The sequence below is a fragment of the Vespa crabro genome, chromosome 1 (genome assembly GCF_910589235.1).
Source record: "Vespa crabro chromosome 1, iyVesCrab1.2, whole genome shotgun sequence".
NCBI lineage: Eukaryota > Metazoa > Arthropoda > Insecta > Hymenoptera > Vespidae > Vespa > Vespa crabro.
In genome coordinates, this window is record NC_060955.1 from 8,763,603 (window position 1) to 8,775,693 (window position 12,091).

The window sequence follows — 12,091 nt, forward strand, 5'->3', positions numbered from 1 at the left end:
CACAAATGTTAATATGTACTAAAATATGAAATAAAGTTGTTACGTTTTTCGACCTATTTAATGTATTTCGAGAAGTGGACTAAATAATCAAATATATGTAAATTCGATTGGGTTTGGTGCCTTGACTGGTTTTCCTCTTCGTATTACTGATGAAAATCTTGACTGTTCAATTTCTTATTCATAATTATTTTCATCTATAAATAAAAAATGTAGAATATTTTATCTAAACATTCCTTTACTTTGGGAATTTTCCGTACGTATTTAATGACAGTATTTTCTAAGATTCTTTTGCTGTGTCCTTGAGTCTTTCCAAGTTCCCGAAATAAAATGAATCCGCATATAAGCTGATGACTGCTTTGGAAAATGATAAATTTTTATTACATCTATTTATTTAAAAAAAGGCGATGTCAGCATAGATGACTAATTAATCCTACTTTTTCTTCATATTGATTTCATTAAAAAATTTTAGATGTTAACATTTTTGCAAAGTCAATAAGAGAATCAATAAAAACCAAAATAAAACCGAATTATATATTAAATAGAATCGAACTGTAACCGATAAAAAATCGAAAAATAACAGTTATAGAATCAATATGATACTGGTTCTAAAAGACAAAAACTGTTATATCTAAAACGGATATAACATTTTTTCAACTCTTCAAACTGTTTTCAAGCCCTCTTCAAAAGTAAGCTCAGACTGTCCTAGTATGGACAAAAGCGTCCTTTTGTTCTTTTTAAAGCTAGCTCGAATCTTAAAGCATCATAATCACATATATACGCATCACATGGAAATAATCCTACCTTTATCCTATTTTTTTCCCGCAGACACCTCTCCGATCCCAAAATTCAAAAATACCGAAACCGGAAGTCCGACATTCATTCCAAACGGAGACGCAGCCCCAGGACCTCAACGATTTTCTTTGACTCAACACACGAACTATCATCCCTATAGGCGCTAATTATCAATGAGAAGTTGACAACATAAGAAACTTAGATCCTAGATAAAGATTCACGTAGAGAGGGTAGAGAAGAGAAAGAGAGAAAAGGGTTTCTTTCGATCATGTGCCTTTAATACTTATAAACTAAGGTAATAGAAATCTTACTAAAGATAATTTTCTTCTCTTATCCCTCTACGTTTTCGAGATATCGATCTATGAAATTTTGATTATACTTATATGCTTACGAGTTATTTTATAGAAACGATCTTCAAGTTCGACTAGCTTCTTATAACGTGATTATTAAGCAGGTTAAGTTATCGATATATATATATATATATATATATATATATATATATATATATATATATACACATATATATATATATATACATAAAATACGTACATAAAACGAACGAATACGGCGAGGAAGACGACACGCGCGTCGACTATTTAAAATTAAGATTAACTAAGGAAATCCTGTTGTTTAGTCGTACGAATTTCTTTATTAAGATTTAACATTAAATCATACGATTTAATTTTTTAAGTATTTAGCTTTTTACGTTCGCCGATCGATGATGTGTGACTTTCGTCCAATTATTTTCACCGATCCTCTCTCGATATATACATTTCGCTTGTTTTTTCTTTCATTTTTTCTCACATTTATTTTATTTTATTTTATTTATTGTTTTTTATTTTTTCGATGGATATTATACACAGCGTGTTAAACTTAGGATTATGATATTACAAAAATCTAGATTTATTTTAAGAGAAAGTTAACGATCAACGAAGTTTCCTAAACACTTCATTTGTTGTACTTCATGAACTTGAAGTGATAAAAAAAATCGTATGGCAATACGTATTTGTTTAAAACTTTTATTCTATACTATTATAGTTTTTAACTTTCGCGAAATCCTAAGTTCCATATCATCGGTTTTTTTTTCAATTGACTATTCTCTCTTTCCTTTTTGTTCGTTACGCTTTCTTTTTTAACAACGAACGTCGATGATAAAAGAAGAACGCTATTAACGATTATGTCTCCTAAAAATTCGTCCTCCACCTTCTTCGATCCTTTTTATTTTTAACTGAGCTTGTATTTAATATCTTTCCCATCGAATTAATTTCTACTCTCTAACATCGGATAAAAACATTTCACATAAATCAAAATTACTTTTGATCGAAATTACTATTGGAATAAATGAATAATGGATCGAATTTCCTCTTTAATTTCTTTTCGTCTTTCTAATTTAGCTTCTAATTTTCTTACAAGTAATCAGGAAATTTGGTTAATTTGAAAATTATGTCATATTAAAAAACTCAATAAAAATAATTCGAAAGTAAAATACAAAAAATAAAATTGAAATTGGAAAGAGAGAGAGAGAGAGAGAGAGAGAGAGAGAGAGAGAGAGAGAGAGAGAGAGAGAGACGGTGAAATGAGAAAAGAGAAAGATAAAAACGGGCGAATTGTCGTATCGATAAATGAGAAAAATCTAGCACCTACGCACCATGCGTATGCTCATCCCTTACTCCCCACCCTAACATCCACCCACCGTCTTTATAGCCCTTTTCACAAACTTGCCAGCTCACATCCATCTTCTTTTCCGCTTATGTCCTTGTCGCTTCCTGGCACACAGTACTATGTTCTTTTGTGCGATTCTAACAGGCACCGGATACGGATCTTCGAGCCTAGCGAGTGTTCCTGCTGCACCAGGAACGAACGACAGCTACAGTGGGGGTGGACCCCAAAGGGGTTACTCAGGCACTTCGTCCAGCTTCAACAATTACCATCCCTACCGTCGCTAAGAAGGATAAGACAAATTATGCCTCGCTTTTGAAAAATAAGGATTTTCTTCTTTTCTTCTTCTTCTTCTTCTTCTGCTTCTACTACTTCTACTACAACTACTACTACCATCAACATCAGAACTATTACTTCTGATACTACTATCACTGCTTCTACGCTTCTTCTTTATTGAATGATCGATCATCAGTAATAAGTGCATGCGCGCGCAAACACATTGTTTTTTGAAATTTTTTGATGAAGAAGACAAACTTCTGAGTATTCTCATACCTTCCCAATGATTACAACTGGATATTATCTTCATTTCACAGCCAGTGAACAAGAAGACTTTTTTGCGATCTTCCATATGTCCTACTTTATTTTCTCTTTTATTTTTTTTTTTTTAATTTTAAACAAATTTTTTTTTCTTTTATTTCATACTTCAATCTGAAGATCCGATACATGCGGTTTAAATAGCTTAGCAAAGCTATCGCATTCTTGTAGTAATATACGTCCTGTTCTTTCGAAGTAAGGATATAAAGGACAACAAATTAATTATGAAAATTACGATCCACGTATATCTGAGGGTCGACAAGATGAGAGAAATAGACAATGATATGGGAAAAAGCTATTCTTTTTGAATGAAGAAGATTCTTCAAGAATCGAAAGAGATGTATTAAACCATTTTATAGTAATGACAAAAAGACAAAGAAAACTACTATTGATAGAAAGAGAAAAAAGGAAATGCACAAGGAGAAAAGAAACCCTGATAAAAATGCGTAAGAAGTTCGACTCTGATGACACGAGTATAATCACTATCTCTTTTCCATGCCTCCTCCCTCTTCATCTTAGATTTTTATTTTCATTCCTTTTTATAGATTATAAAAGTGTCAAGTTTGTTAGCATGTTCTTGCGTGCGTGCGTGCGTGCGTGCGTGCGTGCGTGCGTGTGTGCGAGCAACTGTTCTCCGGAAGTCATCTTTTTTGAAACTTCGAGCAGTGAAAAAATGAAAGACGATAGGCTGATGTTGGTCGACGTTAAAAATCCCTGTTCTAAGGTGGTATCTGGGCAAGATGTTTATCAGATGTCCGTCTTGGAACGATCCATGCGAGCACGAGGATTCTGATGAATGATTACTATTACATATTATATGTATATATTATATTTTATATATATATATATATATATATATATATATATATATATATATATATATATATTTAGTGAGGTCGACGAAAGAAAAAAAGTAAGGGTTTCGCGTGATTGTTTAATATTAAGTTTAGGATAAGTGTTTTATGCCGATAATATGATAAATATTAATATTAATAATGCGCGTGCAAATGTTTGTGTGCGTACGTGTGTATATCCACGGATACACGCAAGGACACATAGGAAGACATTTAAAAATAGAAATAATGTAGAAATAAGAAGGATAACGACATTGCGAAAGGAAATGATCTTTTGCGATCTGTCGCGACATTTCTGCATTTGAATCTCTCTCCCTCTCTCTCTATCTCTCTTCTCTCTCTCCCTCTCCCTCTATCTATCTCTTCATTTCACTTCTTCTTTGACTCTCTTCTTCTTTGAGAAAACAAACATTTTCTATTGAAGTAGAGAAGATTTCATCAGAATTTTTGTTCGTACTGAAATTTACGAAATCTATTTTCAAAAATACGCACACATATCTTCCCTATCACAAAACGTAAAACGTAACGTAATGTGACAAGAGAAACAAAAATGAATGAAAGATATTTTCATAGTAGAATTATCATTCACTCCAATACCCGCCCGAACTTCTTCCTTTGTTTTTTTTTTTAATTTTCTGTTAAATGTCACGCATTTGCAAGAGAATATAAACGAACGAACCTAATCCTTTGTTTTTTCCATTTCTGCCGTAGGAAGTTTATTTCCTAGACGTCCTGTTCATTTTTTTGACTGGATGATGCGAGGCTTGTGGACTTGAGGTAAAAAGAAAGAAAAAAAAATAAATAGAAAAAGGAAGAAACAGAGAGCGCGCGATAACTATGCTTCAGCAAATTTTTTGCAGAAATGTCGCGTTTATATCTCTCTCTCTCTCTCTCTCTCTCTCTCTCTCTCTCTCTCTCTCTCTCTCTCTCTCTCTCACACTATCTCATTCTCTCTCTCTCTCTCTTTCTCTCTCTCTCTCTCTCTCTCTCACACTATCTCATTCTCTCTCTCTCTCTCTCTTTCTCTCTCTCTCTCTCTCTCTCTCTCTCTCTCTCTCTCTCTCTCTCTCTCTCTCTAATTATATTAAAATTGATCATTTTCTCTTCTTCTATATTTCTTATTACCTTAACTTGCTTCTTCCTTTTTTCACTTCACTTTATAATCTTCACTTTCCATTTATCTTTATTTTTACGTTATCATTCCGAAAGAGATACGGAGCTCCTTCGTGTATTAGAATATAATTCAATGATTCCCATTAGCATATTTACACCCATAAGAGCAATAGTTGATGACCGTTACGTTGAAACGATTTCAAAAAGTTCAACATATTTATGTTATGTTTTTCTCTAAAATTAAAAGAGGAAAGCAGAAAAAAAGTATGATTCGGTGGAGATATTGACCATGATCTTTTTCGTCTGTTGATATATGTGATCAATACGTGTAAAAATATAATAATTTTTGTATGTTAAGATATCTGTTCGTTATGATTTGAAAAAAAACGAAATGAATCAAGTTTGAGAAAGAATTATCAATAGTACGCAAGAGATTAAGATCACATATGCAAAACCGAAAAGTCATGTCTTTGATATATTTATTACGATTTATTTTCAAACTTTATCGACTGATATAAAATAAAAGAAAAAAAAGATGTAAAACAGCGAGAAGGAAGATGCAAACGAAAAAAGAAAGTCACTGAAACGACCAATTATTTAGTGCGTACGTATATGTACAATGTACATATGCATGTACAACTTTTGGGGGAAATTGATTAAGAAAGATAGGAAAAAGAAATCGTGACGTAAGGCCCTGTCGAATTTTTCATTGGGTCGTACCATTGTAAATATATAAGTATTACTCAATTGAAATTTTCTACAGCCAGCCTTCTTCTTCACCTTACGTCGCGATTTTTTTTATGTTTCAGAATCTATTTCCCTTTCCGTACATCGTCAACGTCGTCGTCATCGTCAACCGAACATCAATAAATCTACGTTGTATTTGCAAGCAAAACTCGATCGTGTCTGATAACAAGAAATTTATAAATAAACCAGCAAACAAAGAACATAAAATACACGCGCACGTATCACACAGAGACCGCGCGCGTAAATACCTTCATTGCACGTCATCGATAATATATTATTATTATTATTATTATTATTATTATTATTATTATTATTATTATTATTATTATTATTATTATTATTATTATTATTATTATTATTATTATTATTATTATTATTATTATTATTATTATTATTATTATTATTATTATTATTATTATTATTATTATTATTATGATTATTATTATTATTATTATTATTATTATTATTATTATTATTATTATTATTACTTATTATAATTAGTGGTAATATATTATTATTATTCTTATTATTATTACTCTTATTATTATTATTATTACTCTTATTATTATTATTATTATTATTATTATTTTTTATTATTATTATTTTTTTTTTATTTTTATTATTTTTTTATTTTTATTATTATTATTATTTTTATTTTATTATTATTATTATTATTTTGTTATAAATAATGGGAAAGAAAAAGCAAGGTTGGATTCGTTCTTCTGTAAAGTAATACAGGTAAATATATTCCATACGATGAATATGAATAATAAACGTTCACATTTTAATAGAAATCAATTTTTCTCATGCAAATTTTTTATCATTATCCTTTCTTTTTGAAACTTTTCCTTATTGACCTTGATTTAATTATATTATTTCGATCATTCAGTTTGTACTTTATTTTCCGACGAAGTGACTACCGTAACTATCATCCACGAATCGTGCAAGATAAATTTGCGATATAAATTTGTGAAATCTTAACAAATGCATACTCAGGAAACTAAGAAGACTTTTTGATGGTAAGTATTTTTATGCTTTTCTTTTGCAAATTGTTCATGTTTCAAAAAAATGACGCTGACCATCATAATAGATAATATATACATAGATTATATATATATTATATATATATTTTACTTTTATTTATGTAAGTATTTAATTCTTAATTGATATATTCAATAATAATCTTAACTTTCCGGTTAAAGGTAGATTGAACGCATCTCGCGAAACAAGTAATTATGATCTATCGTCGATATATATATATTTATATAATATATATATTATGAAATTTATATATTTATATAATATATATATATATATATGTTTTTCGGTGAATAATAAGTTTTGTAAAAAGTGCGACATATTTGATCGATATACAAACAATATATGAATGGACGTAAGAATATTCGATCATTATATTAAAATAATCACGAAATTTCTTGAATAGGGAGGATCTTCATACTATCAAGCATTCGTGACAACTCTGTTTGTTCGATTTCAATTTCACTTCATTCTCCAGATTTGTTTGCTTTCGAATGGAATCTGAAAAAGATAAACAATAGGGAAACATCTTTTCTAATCGATTATGTGTGATTCTCTCTCTCAAAAAAAAAAAAAAAAAATAAGTGAACTTTTATTACCAGCGAGATTCTTCTTATCAATGGCTTGCAAAGCCTCGCACAATTCTTTTACCAATGGTGCTTCCGAATTTAATCCCGAGGTCCAAATCATCAGCATCCGAAATCCGTGCTCCTTGTAACTCGAAGGACCTACGTTCGCAACTTTATCGTCTTTTTTGTACAACTGTTCTTAGTCTATCGCAATATTTTTCAACTTTTTTTTAAAGGATTCTGTGGATTATTTTCTATGTTTATATATTATGTAAAAAGAACTATAAATAAATAATATATCTTTATATATAATATTACACAGTAATATTATATAATTAATATATTTTTATATATTTGCTATTTATTGTGTCAGTATTTTAAATAAATGGTCCGTATTTATAATAAAATATATCTAAGTAATATGTGACCCTGGCACAATTCTGACACGTAATTATTTATACTGATTAAAATATTCATATATACTGACTATTTATTTTTTTAAATATTTACCATTAATTATTTTATATATTAAACATTATATAATAATGTAATATATAATAATAATATATAAAGATATATATATGTTTATATATATATGTTACTATATTCGTAATTTCATAAAGATATGAAAACATAGTATATCCTTAAATTAAATATCCAATAATAAATAAGATATATCTTCAAGTAAAATATCATGTACTTATTATTGTGCTAAGTAATCGTAGCGATCCACAGTTTACCGATTGCAAAATACTGCTATTTAAAAATTAAATAAACACGTTTATTTCTAATAATTCTTTACTCGTTAAAAGTAAATAGGAAATTTTAAGTTATACCAGTATATTGATGTTCGATAGCCTTAATTTGCTCATGACTGAAGGCCCAATGTAGAGCTAATTTCTTCCAATCTTCTGGTCCCAATTGTTTATATGCCAGCTTCCATAAAACTGATCGAATCGATTCAGTAAGTGCACTGTTATTACTACACACGCTTCCACCTCGAGAACCTTCTCTCCAACGTCTTCGTGCTGGCGTTAATTCACGAACTTCCTTATCCGAATTTGAATTTTCCTGACAACAAACAACGTAATTTACTTAAAATCAAAACAAAATGAATAAATAAATTAACCTAATCAAATAAAGAACTCACTGGTGTCGGATAATCCAACCGTGCAGTTTTAATGATCATATCGACGATAGCTGTGAAACTACCCCTTGCTGCGATATAAAGTGGTGTTCGACCACTCTGGAAGATAAAGAAAACAAAATGAAAAAAAATTCCATATCGCAAGGGATCAATCGTTTTACCTGTTCTCTTTGTTCTATATTTGCACCTGACGCGAGCAATAGTTCGCATATCTCAGTGTGTCCCATTTCGGCTGCAATGTGTATCGGTGATTGCATTCTCTGTACATAAGTGAGATAAACGTTGAAATGAAAAATACATACTAAAAGACAGATATATATGTATATATATGTTTTCAATGATATTCTTTTAGTACTTACCAAGTTCAAGAAATTAAGGTCAACACCTTTGTTTATCAATATTTCCACCGTGTCCACTTCATTATTTTGGCACGCCAAATGTAATGCAGTATTTCCGTTCTATATAAGTATACAAGAGAAAAAAATTAATATATACACATAATTGTTTAGTTCGTTCGACACAAATATATCTTATATTTATATATTATATATAAATTTACTTATATATATATTATTTAAAGGTATATTATTTATATATATATATATATATTATTTATATATATATATTTTTTTATTATATATACAGAGTGTCTTATTTGAAATTTTACAAGCAATTATCTCCCAACTAATTATTATTTAACACGTTGCTGCACACTTTTAATTTGACGATCATGCTCAGAAACACATTTTTTTTTCAATTGTTTATGAGTGCCGTATGAAATTGAGCGTCAGTCGTCATGTGCAAAACGGCTATAGCCGTCATTTGTCTACATATCGCCATAAATCGGATGGAAATAGCCGTCATTTGCGGCAACGTATTAAACAAATTTTTCGATCAGAACTTACTTTTGTGATTTCTTATGATGATCACGAATTTTGTCTAAGTAAATGTGCCTGCGGGACTTGAGTGATCCTTGTTTTTTTAATGGTATTATATATTTTTGCTTAATTAGATGTGTAGCCCATTTCATTACGAATTGATTGACCTAAATATGTTGATCTTTCAAGCAAGGTCATGCAAGGTCATGCAAGGTCATGCAAGGTCATGCAAGGTCATGCGAAGTCATTTACTATTGTTCAAAACTTATCTTCATTGAACGTCCAGAATTTATTTCTTATTTCCTGTATTCAAAAGGACAATCTCTATCACTAAATGATAATTCCATCCTCTTGACAATTATAAAACTAATTTGTTGACAGACATTCTTAATACGATTGTTCATATTATATTATTATTAAGGGTATTGAGTTCTTCCTAATGAATTAGAGCCATCATAAATAAAGTCGCTATTGAAATGAAAAACTCGTAATAACAATTGCAATAATACTAATTCCTTCAACTACAATATATGGCTATCAGCAAATATCCTCTGTTTGGAAACAAGAGTATTAATAAATATATTATATTATATTATTAGTGTGATTTCGATTCATGTTTATGATCGAATTGACGAAATACTCCACTAAACAAAATCTTGAGAACTTTCAACAAAGTTTTGAATGGCAATAAAAGATCTTGAATGACCTTGGAACCAACGTATTATAGATCGATGAAATCGTCACACAATAGGTTACACATCTAAGTGAAAAACATTTCCTTTAAAAAAAATCATCTTGAAATCTCGGAGACACGTCCATCTAGACAAGATTTGTAATCCTCACAAGATATCGCTCTCGAAACAAAGTCGCAGAATTCCAATTATTAAATATTCATTATTAATAATGAATTCATATATAATTTATTTTTTTGGCCTAAAAGTGATCATTTCGTATTAATAAATTTAGCATTCTATTTGATCAACTTTTCTTTCATTTGTTTATAATATCGATTTTTGTTTATTTCTTATCTCACCTTGCACTCTTTGTTCAAAGTTGCACCATTTTGTATGAGTAAATCCAAGATACCCTTGCAACCGTGGCTCGCTGCTAGGTGAAGCGGAGTGAAATCCATCTAAGAAGTTTTATCATGATATCGAGTCTAATGGTATACTCTCCTCTCTTTTTTTCTTTATCTTTCTCGATAAAATGAAGAGATTACAAGTAATTTTTATATATAATGTACAAAATATTATTACTATATTAATGTACAGAATAACTAATTATTGATTAAAATTAAAAATGTTAAAAACAATATAAATTACTAGAAACAAATTAATAAGAAAAATTGTAAATATCAGTGGAACTGAATTTATGAAAAATTAGAAAAGAGATTGAACATATAAGGCCAAAATTTAATTTTCTTTTTTAATTTGTTTCATAAACTCTCTCTCTCTCTCTCTCTCTCTCTCACACACACACACACATTCTTTCACTCTCTCTCTTTTTCCTTCTTTTATTTTCTTTTCCCTTTTTTTGAAGTAAAAAGTAAAAAATTGAAAATAAGAACGAATTAAGGAGTTAATAATAAATATGAATCAATTGATCATACAAGTTGAATTATTAACGAAATCAATTATTGATATACCTGATCAGTCAACTCGGTGTTTGCTCCAGCTTTCAATAGAAGTTGAACCATTTCAATCTGCCTCATTCGTGTTGCTACATGAAGCGGTGTATTTCCTTCATTGTCTTGAGCGTTTACGTTTGCTCCTAAGTCAACCAAAGCCGCCACGGCTCCCAAATGTTCCTCCGAGCAAGCACGATGTATCGGTGCTTGTCCTATCTGAAAGATCTTTCGATAAATTTCTTTGCGAAGATCAGGAACGATCTTTAAAGAAATGTAATTTATATGAATCTATAAAAAGAGTTGAAATTTACAAAAAAACAAAATATCCTCATTCGTTTTTATAATTAAATTATTTATTCCAATTTATTATTATTATTATTATTATTATTATTATTATTATTATTATTATTATTATTATTATTATTATTATTATTATTATTATTATTATTATTATTATTATTATTATTATTATTATTATTATTATTATTTATTATTATTATTATTATTATTATTATTATTATTATTATTATTATTATTATTATTATTATTATTATTATTATTATTATTATTATTATTATTATTATTATTATTATTATTATTATTATTATTATTATTATTATTATTATTATTATTATTATTATTATTATTATTATTATTATTATTATTATTATTATTATTATTATTATTATTATTATTATTATTATTATTATTATTATTATTATTATTATTATTATTATTATTATTATTATTATTATTATTATTATTATTATTATTATTATTATTATTATTATTATTATTATTATTATTATTATTATTATTATTATTATTATTATTATTATTATTATTATTATTATTATTATTATTATTATTATTATTATTATTATTATTATTATTATTATTATTATTATTATTATTATTATTATTATTATTATTATTATTATTATTATTATTATTATTATTATTATTATTATTATTATTATTATTATTATTATTATTATTATTATTATTATTATTATTATTATTATTATTATTATTATTATTATTATTATTATTATTATTATTATTATTATTAT

The 12,091-nt window shown here is 28.1% G+C and overlaps 2 protein-coding genes across 10 annotated transcripts in view; one reads left to right on the top strand and one right to left on the bottom strand.

The window, feature by feature from the left end:
• The window catches only part of LOC124423147 (heterogeneous nuclear ribonucleoprotein 27C-like), a 50,345-nt gene that overhangs the window by 27,327 nt on the left and 10,927 nt on the right, over positions 1–12,091 (top strand). For 2 of the 6 annotated variants that reach the window (XM_046960593.1, XM_046960658.1), the window contains one exon: positions 2,599–3,036. The exons of 1 other annotated variant lie outside the window; for it this stretch is intronic. In XM_046960593.1, the coding sequence (XP_046816549.1) occupies positions 2,599–2,738 (140 nt within the window). In that variant the 3' untranslated portion in view covers positions 2,739–3,036. Of the gene's footprint in view, positions 1–825; positions 1,250–2,598; positions 3,037–4,610; positions 4,677–5,821; positions 5,967–12,091 lie in introns of those variants that run through there. 3 more of the 6 variants (XM_046960621.1, XM_046960611.1, XM_046960601.1) reach the window with 3 other exon arrangements.
• The window catches only part of LOC124423126 (ankyrin repeat and death domain-containing protein 1A-like), a 15,773-nt gene continuing 10,054 nt past the window's right edge, over positions 6,373–12,091 (bottom strand). For 2 of the 4 annotated variants that reach the window (XM_046960541.1, XM_046960560.1), the window contains exons 7-14: positions 11,037–11,234; positions 10,425–10,523; positions 8,873–8,971; positions 8,675–8,773; positions 8,517–8,612; positions 8,203–8,437; positions 7,397–7,537; positions 6,373–7,298 (exon numbers count right to left, since the gene is read on the bottom strand). In XM_046960541.1, coding sequence (XP_046816497.1) covers positions 7,213–7,298; positions 7,397–7,537; positions 8,203–8,437; positions 8,517–8,612; positions 8,675–8,773; positions 8,873–8,971; positions 10,425–10,523; positions 11,037–11,234 — 1,053 coding nt within the window. In that variant the 3' untranslated portion in view covers positions 6,373–7,212. The remainder of the gene's footprint in view (positions 7,299–7,396; positions 7,538–8,202; positions 8,438–8,516; positions 8,613–8,674; positions 8,774–8,872; positions 8,972–10,424; positions 10,524–11,036; positions 11,235–12,091) is intronic. The other 2 variants (XM_046960552.1, XM_046960568.1) reach the window with 1 other exon arrangement.